At 43.0% G+C, this 19,577-nt stretch overlaps 3 protein-coding genes across 3 annotated transcripts; 2 read left to right on the forward strand and 1 right to left on the reverse strand.

Annotated features, from left to right (window-relative positions):
- The first annotated feature begins 10,379 nt into the window (after positions 1–10,379).
- On the forward strand, positions 10,380–13,907 carry LOC141641985 (triacylglycerol lipase SDP1-like). The gene is made up of 3 exons (XM_074450639.1): positions 10,380–12,173; positions 12,297–12,440; positions 12,790–13,907. Exons 1-3 carry the CDS (start codon positions 10,755–10,757, stop codon positions 13,669–13,671), a joined length of 2,445 nt encoding a protein of 814 aa, XP_074306740.1. The 5' UTR covers positions 10,380–10,754; the 3' UTR covers positions 13,672–13,907.
- Positions 13,908–14,098: 191 nt separating this feature from the next.
- LOC141626952 (F-box/FBD/LRR-repeat protein At5g22660-like) lies at positions 14,099–15,715 on the reverse strand. The gene has a single exon (XM_074440510.1). It carries the CDS (start codon positions 15,713–15,715, stop codon positions 14,099–14,101), a length of 1,617 nt encoding a protein of 538 aa, XP_074296611.1.
- Positions 15,716–16,729: 1,014 nt separating this feature from the next.
- LOC141626963 (pentatricopeptide repeat-containing protein At1g11290, chloroplastic-like) lies at positions 16,730–18,418 on the forward strand. Its single transcript, XM_074440516.1, has one exon. It carries the CDS (start codon positions 16,730–16,732, stop codon positions 18,416–18,418), a length of 1,689 nt encoding a protein of 562 aa, XP_074296617.1.
- Positions 18,419–19,577: the final 1,159 nt, after the last annotated feature.

Consider the following 19,577-nt stretch of genomic DNA (forward strand, 5'->3'; position numbering starts at 1 on the left):
GGAGGCGGTATAGTGAGAAGACCCCTCTCGTCGTATCACCCGCCGAGGTCTTCGCCCTGAGCAAAAACGAGGGCCAGAAGTGGGAGAGACCCCCAAGCCAAAAAGTGACGGTGACACGAGCCGATCGTGAGTACCACGGCCACACCGGCCATTTAACCAACGATCGCCGCCATCCGAAGAATGCCATAGAGGAGCTGATCCGAAAGGGAAGCCTCGGCAAGTACGTTGCAAAAGGTCAAAAGACTAACGCCGACGGTTCGACAAGAAGTCCGTCTTCGAGCGGATAGGAGTGATTCACGTTGTCATCGGTGGCAACGAGAACGGAGGGTCCACTCATGGGCACAAACGACACCTAAACGAGCTATACCAGGCCATCAACTTTGTGCCCGACTCGGGATCCCCCGCAAACATCCCCGACATGACTATCGGAAGAAAGGACTACGAAGGGGTCATCGCCCCTCACAAAATGACCCGCTTGTAGTCAATTTGGACATATCCAACCACCTGGTCAAGAGGTGCCCGATTGACACAGGCGCATACACGAACATCATGTTTAGAGAGTGCTTTCTCGGCCTCGGCCTGAAGATCAAGGACTTGAGCCCCTGCACCAACCCCCTATACAGCTTCTCTGGAGCCGGCCTGGTGCCGCTGGGATCAATCGGGCTCCGGTGACGTTCGGCGAAAAGAACGCGGCTAAAAACGTCCTAGCTGAGTTCGTGGTCATTGACGGCTCGTCCGCCTACAACGTTCTCATAGGCCGAGTCACCCTGAGCGAGGCCGACGCAGTGATGTCCATCCGGGCCCTAACACTGCTGTACGTCTCGGACCGGGGGGAAGCGCAGAAGCTCGTCTCCAAAGACGAGAAGGACGAGGTGATCAACATCCAGATAGCTGCCCGAGGATGCAACATGCAATCCCTCAAAGAGGCAAGGAAGTCCGAAAAGGAAAAAGCCCGTCCTTACAAAGCAGGAAGGCGACCTCATGGATGCAACTAGTGGCCGATCGGGGAGGGGTACTGTGATGAGCCATTAGGGCATTGGCAATCTCGTAGGAATTTATGTAGGCTGAGGTGCCCAAAATAGCTGTGGACACCCCAACGCATGTTTTTACCTAATGAAAAACCAGCCAAGCCTTCCATCAAAGCAAAGTTTTCACATCGCTTATCTATCAAGATACCGACGCCGCTCACACTGTCATACCGACAAGAGCGGCGATCGTTGCGAAGACATTAGCGCCCGTCGCAGCACCCCAAGTAGTAGACGCCACGGCAGCAGACCCCAAGAGGTAGACTCCGTCGCAGTCACTCCAAGTGGTAGACGCCACGTAACACGCTATCAAGATACCGACGCCAGCTCACACTGTCATACCGACAAGAGCGGCAGTCGTTGCGAAGACATTAGCGCCGTCGCAGTCACCCCAAGTAGTAGACGCCACGGCAGCCACCCCAAGAGGTAGACTCCGTCGCAGCTACCCAAGTGGTAGACGCCACGTAACACGCTATCAAGATACCGACGCCGGCTCACACTGTCATACCGACAAGAGCGGCAGTCGTTGCGAAGACATTAGCGCCGTCGCAGTCACCCCAAGTAGTAGACGCCACGGCAGTCACCCCAAGAGGTAGACTCCGTCGCAGTCACTCCAAGTGGTAGACGCCACGTAACACGCTATCGAGATACCGACGCCGCTCACACCGTCATACCGACAAGAACGGCAGTCTCCATCAAGACATTAGCGCCGTCGCAGTCACCCCAAGTAGTAGACGCCACGGCAGCCACCCCAAGAGGTAGACTCCGTCGCAGTCACTCCCACGGTCATTCCGACAAAAGCGGCAATCTCCCTCGTAAGGCGGATACCGCGACAGTAACGGCCATCGCACACTACACTCGCAAAAACAAGCGAAGTGTTTGGAAGCGTTGAAACACAACTGAGATACGCACTCTAAAACGGCCCCGGCTAAGTCGAGGCGGAAATAAAAGGGGCGCTCAATTGGGAATACAGAAGACAACTCGACAAAGATGAGATAAAGACCTCGGCCTGGCCGAAGGCGAAAGAAATGAATTATTATTAGATGTCACAAGGTTACAAGTAAAAAGAATACTGACGACGGCCGTCCCCACAGGGATAAGCCGAAACGTAGCCTACAAAAGTTGTACAAAAAAAAAAAAAAAAAAGAGATAGCGGGGAGGAAGGGCTGAGTAATTGGCTCCCAAACAAATGAAGCAGATCTCGTTTGTAAACTTGTTCTCATCAAGCAAAGACATGGCAAGTATGCGAGGAGCAAACAGACTCTTTGTAGGCTTGCTCTCCTAAGCTTTCGCCGCCGCCATCGATATCGGTAGCCGCATCTTCTTCAAAGAGCAACCCAAAGAAATTGTTTTAGCGACCTCCGCCTTTGCCTCGGCATCCTCACCGCCCTCATCCTTGCGGCTTCTTCCTTAGCCACCCTAGCCCTCTCGGCCAGAGCCGCCTTCTCCGCGGCCGCCTCCCTCTCCATCTTCGCCTTCACCGCTTCCTTGGCCTTCTCCACCGCGGCATTCTCTTTAGCCTCGAGCTTGTCATCAAGCGATTCAACCCGCCCCCACGGGAAGGAACCATCCGAGGGAAGAGCTCCCGATAACTTCCCTAGCAAAGATCTTCGGCCAAATCCCGAATCGGGCGCACGGTTTGGGGAGCATGACGGTTTGGAGCATCTCGATGTCCACCTCTTTTTGCTTAATGATGGCCTCTTTGCCCCGAACCACCTCCGCCTGAGCCTTAAAAAGGCCCCTGAGCTCATCCCTCTGCTGGAGATAGAGGTCGACACGCCCGAACAAGGTCACATTTCCTCGGCAGACTTTGCAACATCGGCCGCCGCAGACTCGCCCTAGCCCTCTCGTGGACCTCCTTTTCAGCGTCCTCCCTAAGTTTTCTCTCGGCCAGAGCGCCTTCTCGCTTCTCCCTAAGCCTCTCGCTCATTGAGGAGCTCAAGCTTCGCCGACGCGGCCACCCGCTTAGTGGCGTTACGCTCATGAACAGCCCGAGCCACGGCCTTCTCTTGCTCCATGAGACGAGCACCGGTAGCCACGTTCCACCTCGCCGCCTCCCTAATCGCCTTCGTGCCCTCCTCTATAAGCTCGGAGACGGAAGCCTTCGGGATGAAGGGGCGGTGGTCACACCACCACTAGCCCGCGGGCCGGGAGACGAAAGCCTTCTGGGATAGAGGGTTGACGGCGGCGCCTTGGTCACCAACCTCGCGCAGAGGACCCCACCGCCACCGCCCGACGTGAGCAAATGTACCATCATGCGGTGGTCTCTCGCAAATTCAATTAAAACATCAGTGTCAACATTGACTTACCAAAAACACCTAATGGCACGGCTAAATTTAAGCCACAAGCTAGATAGGTACCGTGTTTGGCCTTCTTGGCCGGAGGAGGCACTTCCTTGCCAGCGGTAGAAACTGTCCCTCTCCTCTTACGGATAAGGGGAGATCCCTCCGCGTCAGAATCCCCCTCATCGGGAATGTCAACAATCTCCACCTTCTTAGGGGAGGGGATGGGAGCGGGAACCGCCGTCGACGCCGTTTTCCGCGTCCGACGCACTACGCCGCTAACAACCCTTGCTGCGCCTCCTCCTTGCTCAAGGCCTTCACCATGCTCCATAAGGTCATTCGGCGACGTCCTGCGATCATGGGCTAGAGCCTTGGGATGCAAGTTAGCAACGGTTTTATCTTTGTGCAGCCCCATTCTCCGAAGAAGGTCCTCGGGTCCGGTCCAAAGTGGTCTGCAAAAGAAACGAAGCAAGAGTCAAGTAGAGGAAATAAATCGAGGTCCGAGAAAACAGGAACATTGAGAGCGGTGATGGGCCTCACACGACCCCACTCACCTGCGCGCCAGGGCCGGTATGAGGCCAACATAGCAAAGCGGCTCATCCTGAAGAATGATCTGCGTCAGGGGGATCCATCTTTTCGACATCCCACTCTTGTCCACCTCGAAGAGCCTCATCGCCACCTCTCGTCCTCCTTCGGATGGACCTGCGGGCATCCATTTTCAGATGTTTCCGGGTGACCCATCTGTCATGCTCCGCCCTAGTCTCACACCGCAAATTAACCTGGTGCGGAAGGAGCAGGCGCGGAGGATAGTCGTCCCAAGACCTTAACGTACACCCACCGACCCCCGCCAGTCCTTGCAAGAAGAGAGTTTCTCGACGAGACATAACCCCGCTCCGTTTGCACACTATACCATCCGACGCGGCCGAGATCGATGGTTTAAGATGATGAAGTCGGCGGAATAAATTCACCGTCGGAGCCTCTCCCTTAAAGAGACAAAGCCGATTTAAACCGATTATGGTTCTCATGGCCAACGGGTGCAGTTGGGCAACGGCAACGTTCATAGCCCTAATTATGGCCATAACATACTCGTTCAACGGAAACCGGAGCCCGTACTCCAAATGCCGCATGTACACGCCGGTGTGGCCCGGTGGAGGGCAACAGACGGATCGACCCTCCCGGGGACAACAATTTCATATCCCCTACCAAAGAAAAAATGGCCCTCGAAAAGTTTCTCGCCGGAACAACTGGCAAACTTATGGGACCAAACACGGTAAAGACCGATCTTACGACATAGCCGTGATCCATGACGTCTCGTCTCCCCTCACTAGGACGAGATATTTCCTCCTCCTCACCGAAATCATCACCAAAATCACCACAAGAATCTTCATCCTCCCATTCCTCCGAATTTGAGGATCAACTTCAGAGAAGGAGACCTATGACCCTCCGACACACAGGGCCCACTAGGTCCAAAGATCGCAGAAGACATGTTCACAAACAAATTACTAGCAAGAAAAAAGAAAAATTCGTTTGTTTACCTTAAAAGGAAAAAGTGCCCGCCGGATCAAAAACTCTGAAGATTGGAAGAAAAGGAAGCCCTTGAAAGTTTAAGAAAGATGAAGATTTTAGGAAAATTTGAGAAAATGAAATTAGTGACCAAAATCACGGAAAAACTGCCCTATTTATAGGAAAAAGCCCATAAAGAAGGACCAATCGAGCACACCCATGGAGCGACAACCAATCAATCGAGAAAGAGACACGTGTCGAGCATGCAACCACGGAATGTCAATCGTCGCAACAGTTAAACGTCAATCAATGCAACAGTGACCAAGCGTCTTCAAACACGCCCATTCACATCTCTTCGACTATTCATCTTCCTCAAACAAATTCCTAGGTATCGGTCACCGCCGCCACCCGATCAACCAAGCCAGGAAGCACCGGCCGGGGCAATCAAAATCAACCGGCACTCTCGGATTGATCTCGGCCAGCCTCATGTTCTTTTCCACATCGGATGCCCTTTACGCATCCATGTGGAGGGGGATATGGGATACGGTGCGGCCTAACAAGAGCCACGCCGATGCGAAGAAGAAGCCGATCTGAAAAAATTTTCTAAAAATACTTGTGCAAAATATATGCTCAACGTACATCGGAGCCCATACCACGGCATAGACTACGCTGGGGCAAATTGATGGGGCATATTCTGCACCGCCGACCAAGTCAACACATTGAGCAAGGTCAAAGATATCCACAAAAAGTCAACGACTTAGACAGACTAGCCGATGCATCCCATCGGCTCATCAACCGGTCTCGGCATGACGACCGCCAAAGGGACACATACCCGCGTACTCATATCCAAGACCCCTCGGCGGTCGAGTCAAGATGGTCCGCCGGCCTGCCATAGGTATCTCGGCCGAGGGGTAGATCGGTCTTTCCACCTGCTAGCCACTTGGCCACTTGGCCACTACGTGACAAAAGGTGAAAGCCTATAAATACTCCTCAACCTTCATTGAGGAAAGGATCCAACAACTAAAACCTAAATACACTATTCATCCGTAATATCTCCCTTATCTCTCTACAATACGTATCTAGCCAAGTAACACAAACTTAATCCTCTAAGTTTACCGACTTGAGCGTCGGAGTGAGTACGCTTGGCACACAAACAAGCCCTCGCCGTTCATTGTTGTAGGAGAGGCCGAGAGAGACGATAGAAGCAAGAAGGGTTCAACTCAAGACATTATTCTACAAGCCACGGGTGGTAACTAATAACCGCTCCGGAAATTACACCCGGAACAATACTAATACACCCCCGTTATTTGGGTGGGAGGAGGCCAGACGTTAAAGTTGTACTGAAAAATGGGTAAACAAAAGATGTTGGCATAATGGATACTTAGCGGGGAGATGAAGTTTACGAACGGTGCCAACTTGGACTTTCTTGTGAAAAAAATATGCTTAGTTCACTGCTGTTAAAGAAGATTGTTAGGTAAGTAAACAACAGAAATACTATCACAAATTCACAATAGACTAGAGAAGCCGTTTAATATGAAAAATAAGCTCGAATAATAGATTGAGCAAGTCGTCTCAACTACAACATTTAAGAACATTGTGATATTCGATTTTAATTTGGAAGCAAACCGGAGATTGTGGGCTAGCACTTCGAGAAGCAAGAAACCAGGTTTTGTTGTTTGAGAAAACAAAATTAAAGTGAGGGCAACAACTCTACTATATGATCGTCTTATAGCATATGATTGGCCCAAAAGGAGTGAAGCCCAAAGATAACACTTAATTTATATTTTAACTAGTGTTAATCTCGTGCAAATGCACGGTTTTTGGACAATAATGTATAAAGACTTTAAATATTATAGCTTAATAACATGCTTAAGCAGTATTGTTCCGGGTGTAATTCCGGAGCAGGATTTGTTACCACGTAAGCTTGTAGAACGATGACTTTGCTTGACTCTTCCTTTCGTCCTCTCCTGAAAGAATGAACAAACTAAGGGTTCGGCTTGGTACCGAGCGAACTCACTCCGACGCTCAAGTCAGTAAACTTAAAGGGATTAAGTTGTGTGTTACTTGGCAAAGTATATTGTAGAGAGACAAGGGAGTTTATACCAGATTAATTGTGGATTATTAAATTGTTCCGGGTGTAATTCCGGAGCAGGATTTGTTACCACGTAAGCTTGTAGAACGATGACTTTGCTTGACTCTTCCTTTCGGCCTCTCCTGAAAGAATGAACAAACTGAGGGCTCGGCTTGGTACCGAGCGAACTCACTCCGACGCTCAAGTCAGAAAACTTAAAGGGATTAAGTTGTGTGTTACTTGGCAAAGTATATTGTAGAGAGACAAGGGAGTTTATACCGTTTAATTGTGGATTATTAGCTTATTTTTTGAATCCTTTCCTTAATGAGGGTTGAGGAGTATTTATAGACTTTCACCTTTTGTCACGTAGTGGCCAAGTGGCCAAGTGGCCAAGTGGCAGAGCAGGTGGAAAGACTGTTCTACCCTCGGCCGAGGGACTCATGGCAGGCCGGCTGGCCGAGTTGACTCTATGCCGAGGGGTCTTGGATATGAGTACGCGGTAATGTCTCCCGGTGGCTAATTGCTTGGCCGAGACCCAGTGACAGCCGACAGTGCGCGGCTCGGCTAAGATGTCTAATACGTTGACTTGCAGTGGATATCTTTGACCTTGCTCAATATGTTGACTCGGTCAAGGGTGCGAAATATGCCCCATCAAGTATAACCGTATAAAAAAGAAAAAATTTGATAGTTTCACATCATATTAGATTGACGTGTAACCTGAACCTAATTATATAACTTACTTAATTATTAAAAATAATATTATCATACTATTGACCTCTTTTGATTGCCATAAGAGAATTAATTTTCCATGATTTTACAAAACGCGTGAATTGACCAATTCATGTGAATTGCCCGAAACTCGTTTGGTTGACATCTGGAAGTTGAATTGACAAAAGAGTTTCCAATTACCTAGGGGCGGGCTAGGTAATCAAACTCCTCCATTATGGAGGAGCTGACAATTTATGGGAATAAGAAAATCCCATGATTGGGGGTAACCAAACATCTCCCATTTTTCTTGGACAAATCCGACCATGGTTGTCCGTTTTTGGAACAAAAATGCAACAACAACAAGCACAACACCACCCGGTTTTGGACCAGCTCAAAATGTGAGGTCCAACACCACCAAAACAGCCTAAGTCATGCAACCACCAGTCAATATGATAATTTAGGAGAGTCTTGAACACTTTTGTCTAGGAAGCTGTGTCCCAAAACTGATTATATCAAAAGATAGCTTAAGGACACTTCCAAGCTATCACAATTGATGCGATTTTAAAGAGCAAGTACAACGTCGCTTTCACTCTTCCCCTTTCGATCAGGAAAGCTCTATGGATTCTTTGGACAATAATTTGGGTCTTATTTTCAGTCCACACGGTCCCCTTACAGCCCCAAAAAGTCCACTCTGTAATAAGCAAGAGCAAGCAAACAAGGATGATTGTCTTATTAGGTCATCTACTTTATGCCTTATCATTTCAGCTTTGTTTCCAGACTTGTAAGGCTTTGAGCTGTTTTTTTTATGTACTTTTGTAAGGCCTTCTTGTGGCCCTTAGATTAGAATGAATGGTGAAGATTAAGCCTTGGTCTCTATATAAACCAAGCAGCCATCAATGTAACAATCAGATTTGGAGAATGAATATGTGAGGTTTTATAAACCCTTGATAGCTCTTTGCTTAGTGCTTGAGTTATTCCGTCTTTGCTTAGTGCAAGAAAACCTCTATTTGCTTAGTGCTTTGGAGCGGAGTTGAGTCCTTGCTTCGTAATCTTGGACGAAACTACTCCTAGGCTTAAACTTGCTTCAGGATCTTGTTTAAGTCATATCCTTCTATCTTTCACTTTTATGCATTCAATAAAATACAAAACAAACCTCAATAAAATAGTCCAAACCGAGAGCAATTCAGATACGAAAAAAATAGCCTGTTTCAGCCGTGTTTAAACAGTCCGTCTGACTGTTTATTCACCTCATTTGCCTGATTTTCGTTGTTATTCCAGGGTCCTTTTGTCTCGGGTTTGTTCTTGGTCGTGCCTCTTCCTCTCTTTCTCGTTTGATCATGCTAACGCGAGGGCAAGGACAAGCTAAACGGTTTTCGGGACCATCCTATCCTTAACCTAGTTTTAGGCTTCTTTTTTATCTTATTTTTGTGTCATTTGTAACAGTCTCGAGCAAGGTTGCAATTGTGGCTGTTTTCATTATTGTTTTGCAGCCATTTTTGGCCCCTTTTCGGACCACGTATGGAGGGCCTCACCGTTTTAGTCCATTTCCAAATCATGGGATTTTCCAATTCACCCAATTTTATGGAGGCAACCAATTGAGATGACTAGTAATTATGAAAAGGATATAATCAACTTGTAGTACTTTTATTTCAAAAGACAAAAATAAATTATGAAAAAGATTGTGCAAAATATTCTCTCCTATCATAGTGTATTATTAATGCAATTACACATGCGTAACAAAATCTAAATACGTGTTTTTACGTATTGGAATTAGTAGTAGTATTTCTATTTATGGTATAGAATTAATATGATATAATATAATATTAGGACCAATCATAGAATATTGCACCTTGGCGGGAAAATTTTGAAGTCTTCTTATTTTTTTAGTAGAGGGATTTTATTTTAACAACACGACATTTTATGATAAAAATTAACATATTTAAATAGACAAGTTATTAACATAAAATTTTGGGTTACCAAAATAAATTTTTATTTTTTTACAAGTCTATTAACTACGTAATTTTTTGGGCTTTTGGTTATTACCAAAAAGGAGTTATAAGTTATTCCGTAATTGTTTTGGTTTTTGGATTATGAACTGATTTTTATAGTATAAGACAATCTTGATCATAATAAAGTTAGTGGAATCTAATCCAAACCAAAGTGTGATGGCTATTTGAATTGGATCCGGGAACCTTAAGGAACATGGCAACAATAATAGTTGCTTTATAGTAGTTTATACACTATCCGGCCTAACATAACTTGTCATTATACTTTGGGCCCAATCTAACAACTTACTAGTTTATTCCGCCATCTATCTGGATGTGCTCTTATAACGGAACAACTGTTACTGCATTTTCCAGATGAAACAAAACCAACAATCTTGGAAATTACTACTCTATAATCAACTAGTGTACTGTACTCCATTTCTTCACTCTCTCCCATTGACTTTTATCTATGGAGGAGAAACAAACAAAGTTAACTAAATAAATACTCTGGTTAATTAATCATTACACACACAAATCTACATTTTAATTTCTAATTATTCTTCCTTATCCATTTGTGATCCTCAATAGGTCTTGGTATAGATGGGTGGGGCGAACAGACGGATAAAGATCTCTAATAAAATGGGTAGGGGGGACAAGGTGGGGCACCCCCATATGCTTCCCACTTTATGATAAATGGGTATTTTGTGAGGAAAAATGTTATCCGTCTATACGTATAGGCGGATGATGCCCGTCTATAATGAGAATTTGTGATCTTTTGATTCACTCAAACTAAAAATCTTTGATTAGTCTGACTGTATTCAACGTCAGCTTCTATAAACATGTCCGTTATCTTCTTTCTGCATAATCATTCACCTTTCCTGTTCATGCACGCATACTATCTTTGACTACGCCCCCATCTTCCTACTAAATCCTTCCAACATTTTATTATTATATTATCAAACTTTCATTTAATTTATTAATCTCTGTATAGACTGTATTGTTTTCCTGCAAAAAAAAAAAAAAAAAAGTTCAGCTAATTTCATTCTAATCAATTCTGGTTCCATGTTTTTATTTCTTTCTTAGCTTCGGTTATTCGTCTACTTTCAGGTTGCCTTCTCACTTTCTTCACTTTTTTTTTATCGTATCATCTTTCTAGTGTATAATACAAATTGAATTAGACATGGATGATATTAATTATGATGCAAATATTGAGTCATTCTTCATTGGACCTACTTCAATTATCGGTCGAACAATTGCTTTCAAAATACTGTTCTGCAAGTCTATGGCACATTTTAGGGACCAATTGGTTCGTGTTTTAATCGGGTATATGAGGTGGTTTAAAGGCTATGTTGGACCGGTTTTATCATGGTTCGATCCTCGACATCCTCAGGGGATATTGGCAATGGTCACTATAATTGGTTTCCTATTGAATCGATACACCGATGTCAAAAGGAGAGCTGAGGTAGCTTATAGGAGGAAGCTTTGGCGAAACATGATGAAAGTATCACCAAATTACGAGAAATGGGCTTATGCCGCGAACAAATTGGAGAAGGAAAGTCCGATTATGAATGAATCCATGTTCTATGATGAGGAGCTTGTCAAGAACAAGCTCCAAGAGCTATGGCAACGTCGCCAAGAAGGCTCGCTAAGAGACATTATGTTTTGTATGAGAGCTGATCTTATAAGAAATCTCGGTAATATGTGTAACCCTGAGCTTCATAAAGGAAGGCTTCAAGTGCCTAAACTTATAAGGGAGTACATTCATGAAGTTACGACTCAATTAAAATTGGTTTGTGACTCGGATTCACAAGAATTGACTGTAGAAGAGAAACTCGCTTTTATGCATGAGATTAGGCATGCTTTTGGTAGGACGGCTTTGCTTTTGAGTGGGGGTGCTTCTCTTGGCACTTTTCATGTTGGTGTTATTAAGACATTGGTTGAACATAGGCTTCTGCCTCGAATCATTGCTGGATCCAGTGTAGGATCCATCATGTGTGCCATTGTCGCAACCAGGTCATGGCCTGAGCTTCAAAGCTTCTTTGAACATACATGGCATTCTTTGAAATTTTTCGATCAAATGGGTGGAATGCTTGCAATAATCAAGAGAGTTACCACACATGGTGCTGTTCATGAGATTAGGCAGTTGCAAGTAATGCTTCGGGACCTTACTTGTAATATGACTTTTCAGGAGGCTTATGATATGACCGGAAGGATTCTTGGTATAACCGTGTGTTCTCCACGAAAACATGAACCACCCCGTTGCCTTAACTATCTCACCTCCCCCCATGTTGTTATATGGAGTGCAGTGACCGCGTCTTGTGCATTTCCGGGCCTGTTTGAGGCCCAGGAGCTGATGGCTAAAAACAGGTTTGGTGAACTTGTGCCTTACCATCCACCTTTTCATCTTGGACCAGAAGAGGGTACAATCCCGGCCCGTAGATGGAGAGATGGTAGCTTGGAGAGTGATCTGCCCATGGCACAATTAAAGGAGTTGTTCAATGTTAACCATTTCATTGTTAGTCAAGCAAATCCACATATTGCTCCGCTTCTGAGATTGAAGCAGTTTGTGAGATCTTACGGAGGCAACTTTGCTGCCAAGGTAATATATTTTGAATCTACAACCCAAATTTTATATCTGCATTTGATCAGCTCATATAATTCCCTTTTCTCGTGTACTTTATAATGTTTAACGGACTGGTCTCGCGTACCTGAATGCATGTAGCTTGCTCAACTGGCGGAGATGGAAGTGAAACACAGATGCAACCAGATACTGGAACTGGGTTTTCCATTGGGTGAAATTGCTAAATTATTTGCTCAGGCTTGGGAAGGTGATGTCACTGTTGTCATGCCTGCCACTCTTGCTCAGGTATGTTTTCATCTTAATCCTCTTAACATGCTCAGTGTGACTGTGCTTGGTTCCCGAATTTCTCTGCTAATTTTGTGTACATCATCTTTTATTTGGTGTCTCGCATGAAATTTGGATTCATGGATTTTCTTATACGGAAAACCTTTGCTCAGTGACATTAACAACTAAGCCAGTTGACATGTGCATACCGTGAAGCATAGATCTTGTATTAGTTTTTTATCTGAGTGGATAATTTCAGTGCCTGAAGCATGTCAACTAATTAACTATTCAGTATATAAATAAGAATTAATAGAGATTGTGATTTGGTACAAAATTGGCAACTGATATACATGTTTGATTGGTGAGGCAGTATTCAAAAATGATCCAGAATCCATCATATGCGGAGCTCCAAAAGGCGGCAAATCAGGGGAGAAGATGCACTTGGGAGAAGCTTTCAGCCATAAAGTCCAATTGTGGCATTGAGCTTGCTTTAGATGAGTGCGTCACAAATCTCAATCACATGCGCCGACTGAAACGCAGTGCTCAGAAAGCTCAAAACCCGTCCTCCACTATAAGAAAATTCAATGCTTCTAGAAGGATTCCCTCATGGATTTCTATTGCTCGGGAGAACTCAACAGGATCTCTCGAAGATGAGGTTCTCGCTGACGTATCTGCCTTCCAACAAGATAGTGGTACAAGCACGAGAGCTGGAACTTCTAGCCAGCATCGTAGGACTGGCAAAAATTACACGCAGGATTTCAGTGACAGTGAGTCTGACAATTCGGATTTGCACAGTTGGACGAGATCAGGTGGGCCTCTCATGAGGAGCATTTCTGCTGACGAATTTGTAAAGTTCGTTCAGAAACTGGACTCAGTGAACTTGAAGAAGAATTTGTGTGAACAGAGGGATACAGGAAGCCGGTCTAGCATTACTGTGAGTGAAGGAGATTTGTTGCAGACAGAGAGAATTGGGAATGGCATAGTGCTTAATATTGTCAAGATGGAGGAGTTTACAGTTTCAGGTCAGAATACCGACCCAGGGAGTTACAGTGGCATGCCCACCCCAGGTCCCGAGACCGTGCAACTGGAATGCCTTGAACAAGACATGGATGTCAGCTCAGAATCCGAATGTGATGATGATGAAAAGCACATTGGAGAAGTAGAAGCTATTTCTCAAACAACTGTTAGTAAACTTTGTACTATCGACAATGGAAATGACAGCATTACTTCTGAGGGTTCAATCAAGACTTGATAAAATTTAATGCCAAAGAGCTTTAACACAAATTTATGTGTGATGGAACTCATTAACTTTGTATTTAAATTTAGATTTGTATATATATATATATATATTCTTCAACAGTGAAGTTATTTTCCTCCTTTGTTTGGAACTGTGGATTGCTTGGGTGAGGGTTATCTCTTTTCATTTGTGCATTGATGGTGGTCTTGTAAAATTGTAAATAGTTTCATCAATGGAATTGGCTTCAGATACATTTATTTTTTGACACCGTGATAGTCGCTTACTGAGATATGATCACTGTCATTTTTGTTTGTAGATAAATGATTTGTAAAGTCATACGCGTTTTGCATTAAAAAGCGTCTGCGTCTCTCTATGAAGGAAAGTGAAAGTTATTGACTGACTGGAAACAATGAATTGACGGAGAACTGCAAAAGGCACTATTTTAAGACGGAGAACTCCAAATATTTTGACCGGCCTTCCAAGACATGTTGAATAATCGCCCTACAAATTGGACCTCACAACCTGCTGAAATCACTGGACACTGGTAGAGTAGCTTGCATAGCTCCCTTTCTCGGTTTTGTGCAAGTTTTATACACCCCATTTTATGATATCTCCAATCTGTTTTAATATGGAAGTGCTCCAAGTCTACGGTATTGCTTAACAAGTACTGTACCAAGTCTATGAAATATTTGGTGGTTTTGCAATAATTGTCCCACTTGGTTTCTATCTTTATCGTCTTGAGTACTGGTTGCAAGATGCTGCTGCTATCTTTGCTGCGCGTTTTGGGGGCCCACTCCCCAACGTATGGATCCCGGATTTTTAGGGTGAGAACGTCTAATACAGGACACAACTTGAGTATCTCCAACAAAGTATTGATGTCGTGGGATGTATTCATTAATAGTGTCAGCCGAGTGGCATTACCAAACATACTTGACGGTTTCTCTAGTACAAACGCATAGGGTGTATGGATAGTAACATTACAAAATACCCCATAAAATTTGGACATTAACCTCATTTCATCCTTTGTATAGCCATAGCTATAACGAGCAGCCGCATCAGTAATGCTGATTTCTGCTTGACAGGACACCATCGGTTCCTCTTCAAAGCAAACTGTCAGTAATTTTGGAACACGAATACCCAAATATTCCAACTTTGGGACATAAAGCACAAATCCGTAGGTGCAAGGTATGTTTTTAATAAACAAGCGTCGTAAATTTTCATGTGAAAGCTTAATGTAATAATCAGGCTGCTGCGACAACTTAATGTAACGAGGTCGCATCGTTGTACGTCTAATAATGTTTGGATCTCTAATAATGTTTCTACGTCTAAAAGAAGGACTAGAGCAATAACTGCTGTACTCGAAAGACAATTCTTCGAGAGATGGACAAGCCTTGATTACTGTTTCTACAGACTTAAAACTCATAGTGGGAGAACAAAGGTGTAACTTCTTTAGATTAGGAAGATTGATTGGGACTTCATTATCAGGGAGCTGCAACTTAAACTTTGCGTCTAGCTCCATCGACACCAACGACTGTGTTACGCAAATAAAACTTGGCAATGTAAAAATGGGCACTTCATACCTAGATTGAACCCAAGAAACATGCTGTCGTCTATCATACTGCGTCACCTTTCTGTAATAGCTAGTATTTGTTAGCTTCAGTTCACGGACATTCCGGTCACAAATTTGACGAAGCCAAGAATAGTCGAGACTAGGCATTGGATATTGTACGTTCCCCATGTGTTGCCGGTCTCCAAAATTTACAGTCAAACTGTGGATTAAGGGTGAGGCTATTCGGGTTATGATATTGTTAAAAGTGGTGGTGTCTAAGCCACGAAAGCAGTCGAATTTATTGCTGTCTATATGGATAGAAGTCACGTTAGTCCAGAGACCACACCATCGCTTTGATAAATACCCGGTGGCCATGGCTAATGGAAAAGGAAGGCGGGAGATAATTTCGATAAGAATGTCGTCGGGCAGAGAACTCAGCCTGTCTACCCTGCTTATGTTCGTCCTCTGTCTCTTCCTCTTCCTTTTTTGTTCATTGCCTCTAACAGCCATCAGTAAGGAGGTAGGGGCCATATGTTTATCATTTACGGGGGTTGGTTTGTATATATAACTTTTTGTTTGTGTAACCTAATTTTGTAGCCTTCAATTATGTGGCTCCATCTCATGGGTCTTGTAACTTTTACAATAGCTAAATCTGGAAAATCAACCCAATTTGAATACCCAAAAACAACTCAACCTAGAACCCGAACTAACTCGTGCCTATCCAACTCGACTCTAATGTTTATGCTGCATATTAGCCAATTATATCTAAATAACATGATAATAACACACACGGATATAACTCGAGTATAGAATGACCCAATTGTAACCAATCCGAACCAATTTTTTTAAAACTTGACGTAACTCAACTCGAGCTTAATTGACTCGTACACAACCACTTGTCATGTCTACATTGACCATATTCTTTCCAATTACGTATAATTAAGTTCAACTCAGCTCAATTAGTTCAACTATGCAACTTTACGTCACTTAAGTAATAAATTCAATTAATGTAGTTTGATTCCTATAAATTTGTCTTCTTTGAAACCTGGCTTGTTTTTGGAACACTCTCAAACAGATCATCTTACGAACATTATCATCCATTACACCAATTGCAGTCTCTCGCCAATTTCAATTCCTTACTACTCCGTAACTTCCAACATTATCTCATCTCTTCATGCCTTCTCTCGGTTTATTCATCTTCCATCCATCTTTAGATCACCATTTCTTCAATCCAATCACTTAATTTCTTCATCCGTTTGCACTCTTTCTTCTTCCCTCTTCAATTCTTGCAAAAACATTCAATCCCTTAAAATAATACATGCCCAACTCATCGTTTCATATCACTTTCAATGCTCTTCATTTGTTGCACAACTTGTTAATTTGTATCTTAAATTTGGCGATTTTTCCAGTTTTCTGTCTGTTTTAAATTATTTGCAGGAACCTAATGCTAAATTTTGGAACTTGATGATGAAATCATCTCTTGATTTGGGTAATTCTGATATGGGTATTTTAATTTATAGGAAAATGAGACAATTTGGTGTTCAACATGATAGTTATACTCTTCCTATAATCAACCAATTGTATTTGAGGTTTGGGTGTGATTTAAGATGTGGGAAGATGATGCATTGTGTTGGAATTCAAATGGGTTTTAGGTTAGATGTGTTCTTTTGCAACACCATGATTGAATTTTATGTGAAATGTGGATATATTAGCTTAGCGCGGAAGCTGTTTGATGAAATGTCGCTTAGAGATCATGTGTCTTGGACTTCGATGATTGCGGGATATGTTGGTGGAGGGGACTCAATGCGAGCGTTTGATTTATTTTATGAAATGAGAAGGGAAGTAGAACCCAATTTTGTGACCGTGATCACGATTTTACAAGCCTGTTCTAGTTGTGGAGATGTGGTTCTAGGGAGGCAACTTCATGGGTATGTACTGCAGAAAGGGTTGCTGATAGACAAGTCTGTAAGAAATTCACTCTTGAGGATGTATACTTGTAAGGGTAGTTATTTCGACGTTGAAACTCTTTTCTCAGAGTTCAGCACTGATGTTGTAACATGGAATACTTTGCTTTCATTCTACATTTCAGCCGGAAATATGAATCAGGTGGTCAAAAGTTTCAATGCTATGCTTACAGAAGTGAGACCAAGTGTGGAAAGTTTAACGTTGACAGTATCTGCATTGTCAAAGTGTCCAAACTTGTCTCAGGGTCAACAGTTGCATTGTTTTGCCTTAAAGACTAGTTTGTTTGACCACATCTTTTTGACATGTTTAATGGATTTATACTCCAAATGCAGTGATTTGGATGCTTGTTTTAGATTGTTCAATGAAGTTCCTTTTAGAAACAGAAACACAATAACTTGGGTCACTTTGATGTCCGCTTTCTCCGAAAATGGACAGTATGACAAAGCCCTTGAGTTGTTCAAGCAACTACGATCTTCTGGAGTTGAAATGACAGCTGAGATCATAACTTCTCTTCTTGATGTTTCCACTGATACCGGAGCTTTACACATGGGAAAAGAAGTTCACGGTTACTGCGTCAGAAATTTGTTGTTTAACGCTTCGGAAAACATTTCAGTCTTGGAGACCTCTATCCTCAATATGTATATTAAATGTGGAAGCATTTCGTCTGCTAGACACACTTTTGCTATAATGGCTGCCAAAGATGTTGTATCATGGACATCAATGATTGAGGGATTGGGAACTTACGGGCTTGGTCATGAAGCATTGGCTCATTTTGACCAGATGATGAAAGAGGGCATTGACCCAAATCCCATCACATTCTTGAGCATTCTATCTGCTTGTAGCCATAGCGGCCTAACAAATGAAGGATGCAATCTCTTGTACGCGATGAAATGGGAATTTGGATTGGAGCCAGAGTTAAACCATTATACTTGCATTGTCGATCTTTTGGGGCGTTCAGGAAAGCTCAAGGATGCTCTTGCTGTGATAGTGAAAATGGTGCCCTACCCTGATAGTAGAATATGGGGCGCTCTCCTTTCAGCTTGCAGAGTGTATATGGACCGAAAAATAGGGGAGTTTGCTGCAAAGCGACTATTGGAGTTGGAACCTGAAAATGTAGGATATCATATTGTATTGAGTAATATGCAAGCTAGTGCAGAGCAATGGACTGATGTCCAACAATTGAGGACAACAGTTACTGGGCTAAATTCTGTAAAGCTACCTGGATGGAGCTGCATTGATGTCAGGTGATATATCTCACTCTGATACGGAATAGTGCTTTCGCTTTCTATCATTCCTTAGTGGGCATAAGAGCATCAGTAAAGGTGAGGCTTCCTATATTTTCTCTTTCCTTCTCTTGTTCGTCCACCTCATTTTCCACTAACTTTTCCATTTATCCTCTCCATTTCATAACTACATTTATGCAACAACGGGGTTCCCTAATTCACACACAAATATTTGGGAACCTTATCAAAAGTAACACTATTGTCTTACTTTTTTTGGACCTGCCCTAAAAACAACGGAGCACCAAATAATGGGGAGATTGCTGTAACAATGGGATGCTCATTCGAGAAAAGAGAAGGTAAAAGGGGAGGTTTTTTCTCTCCTTTACGGATGCTCTAAAAAGAATGGAATTTGGAATTGTGTGATTTTAAACTAAAGAGATGCACATAGTATATTTTTTTTTAAATGGGTTAATGAAAAATTGTTTATTTAAAAAAATAAATTATTTGTTCTTCTTTCATTTATTACATTTTTATCGATCACTTTCTTATATATTTTACTTGGTTTACCTTTAAGGCATTCCGAATCCTTAACTCTATTTCGGTTTTCAAAATCGTTTTAATCTTTTCTCTCGATTTAAATTTTAAGTTTTTATAAAAGAAATCTGAAATTCGATTTTAAAACCTGTAAGTTTACCTTGACTTTCCATTACATTTTCGCTCCCCCTTTTATTTTTCATTTTCCTTTCCTATTCGCTTTTTGAGGTGTACGTTCACCTATGGATGGTTCTAAAGAATGATTCGTGTCAGCCGACTCCAAATCATTTTGGGATTAAGGCTCTGATGTTGTTGTTGTTGGATTAATGAAAAATTGTTAGGCACACAAATTAAGAGATGCAAACAATATTTTTTTTAAATAAAGAGATGCAATCCGGAGGGTTTATGAGTCATTGTGGTTGGAATAAAGTGATTACACAAATTTTGAGAGGCGATAAAGGACATTTAAGGGTGTATGTATCACTTTATGCGATAAACCAGCCTTAAGCCCAAATCGAACATTCGTTGAAAATGTATTAATACTTGTTATTAAGGAGTGAAATCGAATAGGGTAAGTTCGACCACGCACGCGTTAATAAAACAAATGTAACCCAATATTACCCCTGAAAGTCTGAAATTTGAAGTGTATA

This window comes from Silene latifolia, chromosome 2 (genome assembly GCF_048544455.1).
Source record: "Silene latifolia isolate original U9 population chromosome 2, ASM4854445v1, whole genome shotgun sequence".
NCBI lineage: Eukaryota > Viridiplantae > Streptophyta > Magnoliopsida > Caryophyllales > Caryophyllaceae > Silene > Silene latifolia.

What these genes read in the sequence shown, in the direction of transcription:
- LOC141641985 (XM_074450639.1), top strand. Translation starts at nt 10,755, where the DNA reads ATGGATGATATTAATTATGATGCAAATATTGAGTCATTCTTCATTGGA. An exon ending in GAGGCAACTTTGCTGCCAAG is followed by an intron (nt 12,174 to 12,296) that starts GTAATATATTTT and finishes GAATGCATGTAG; the next exon opens with CTTGCTCAACTGGCGGAGAT. An exon ending in TGCCTGCCACTCTTGCTCAG is followed by an intron (nt 12,441 to 12,789) that starts GTATGTTTTCAT and finishes TTGGTGAGGCAG; the next exon opens with TATTCAAAAATGATCCAGAA.
- LOC141626952 (XM_074440510.1), bottom strand. Translation starts at nt 15,715, where the DNA reads ATGGCTGTTAGAGGCAATGAACAAAAAAGGAAGAGGAAGAGACAGAGG.
- LOC141626963 (XM_074440516.1), top strand. Translation starts at nt 16,730, where the DNA reads ATGAGACAATTTGGTGTTCAACATGATAGTTATACTCTTCCTATAATC.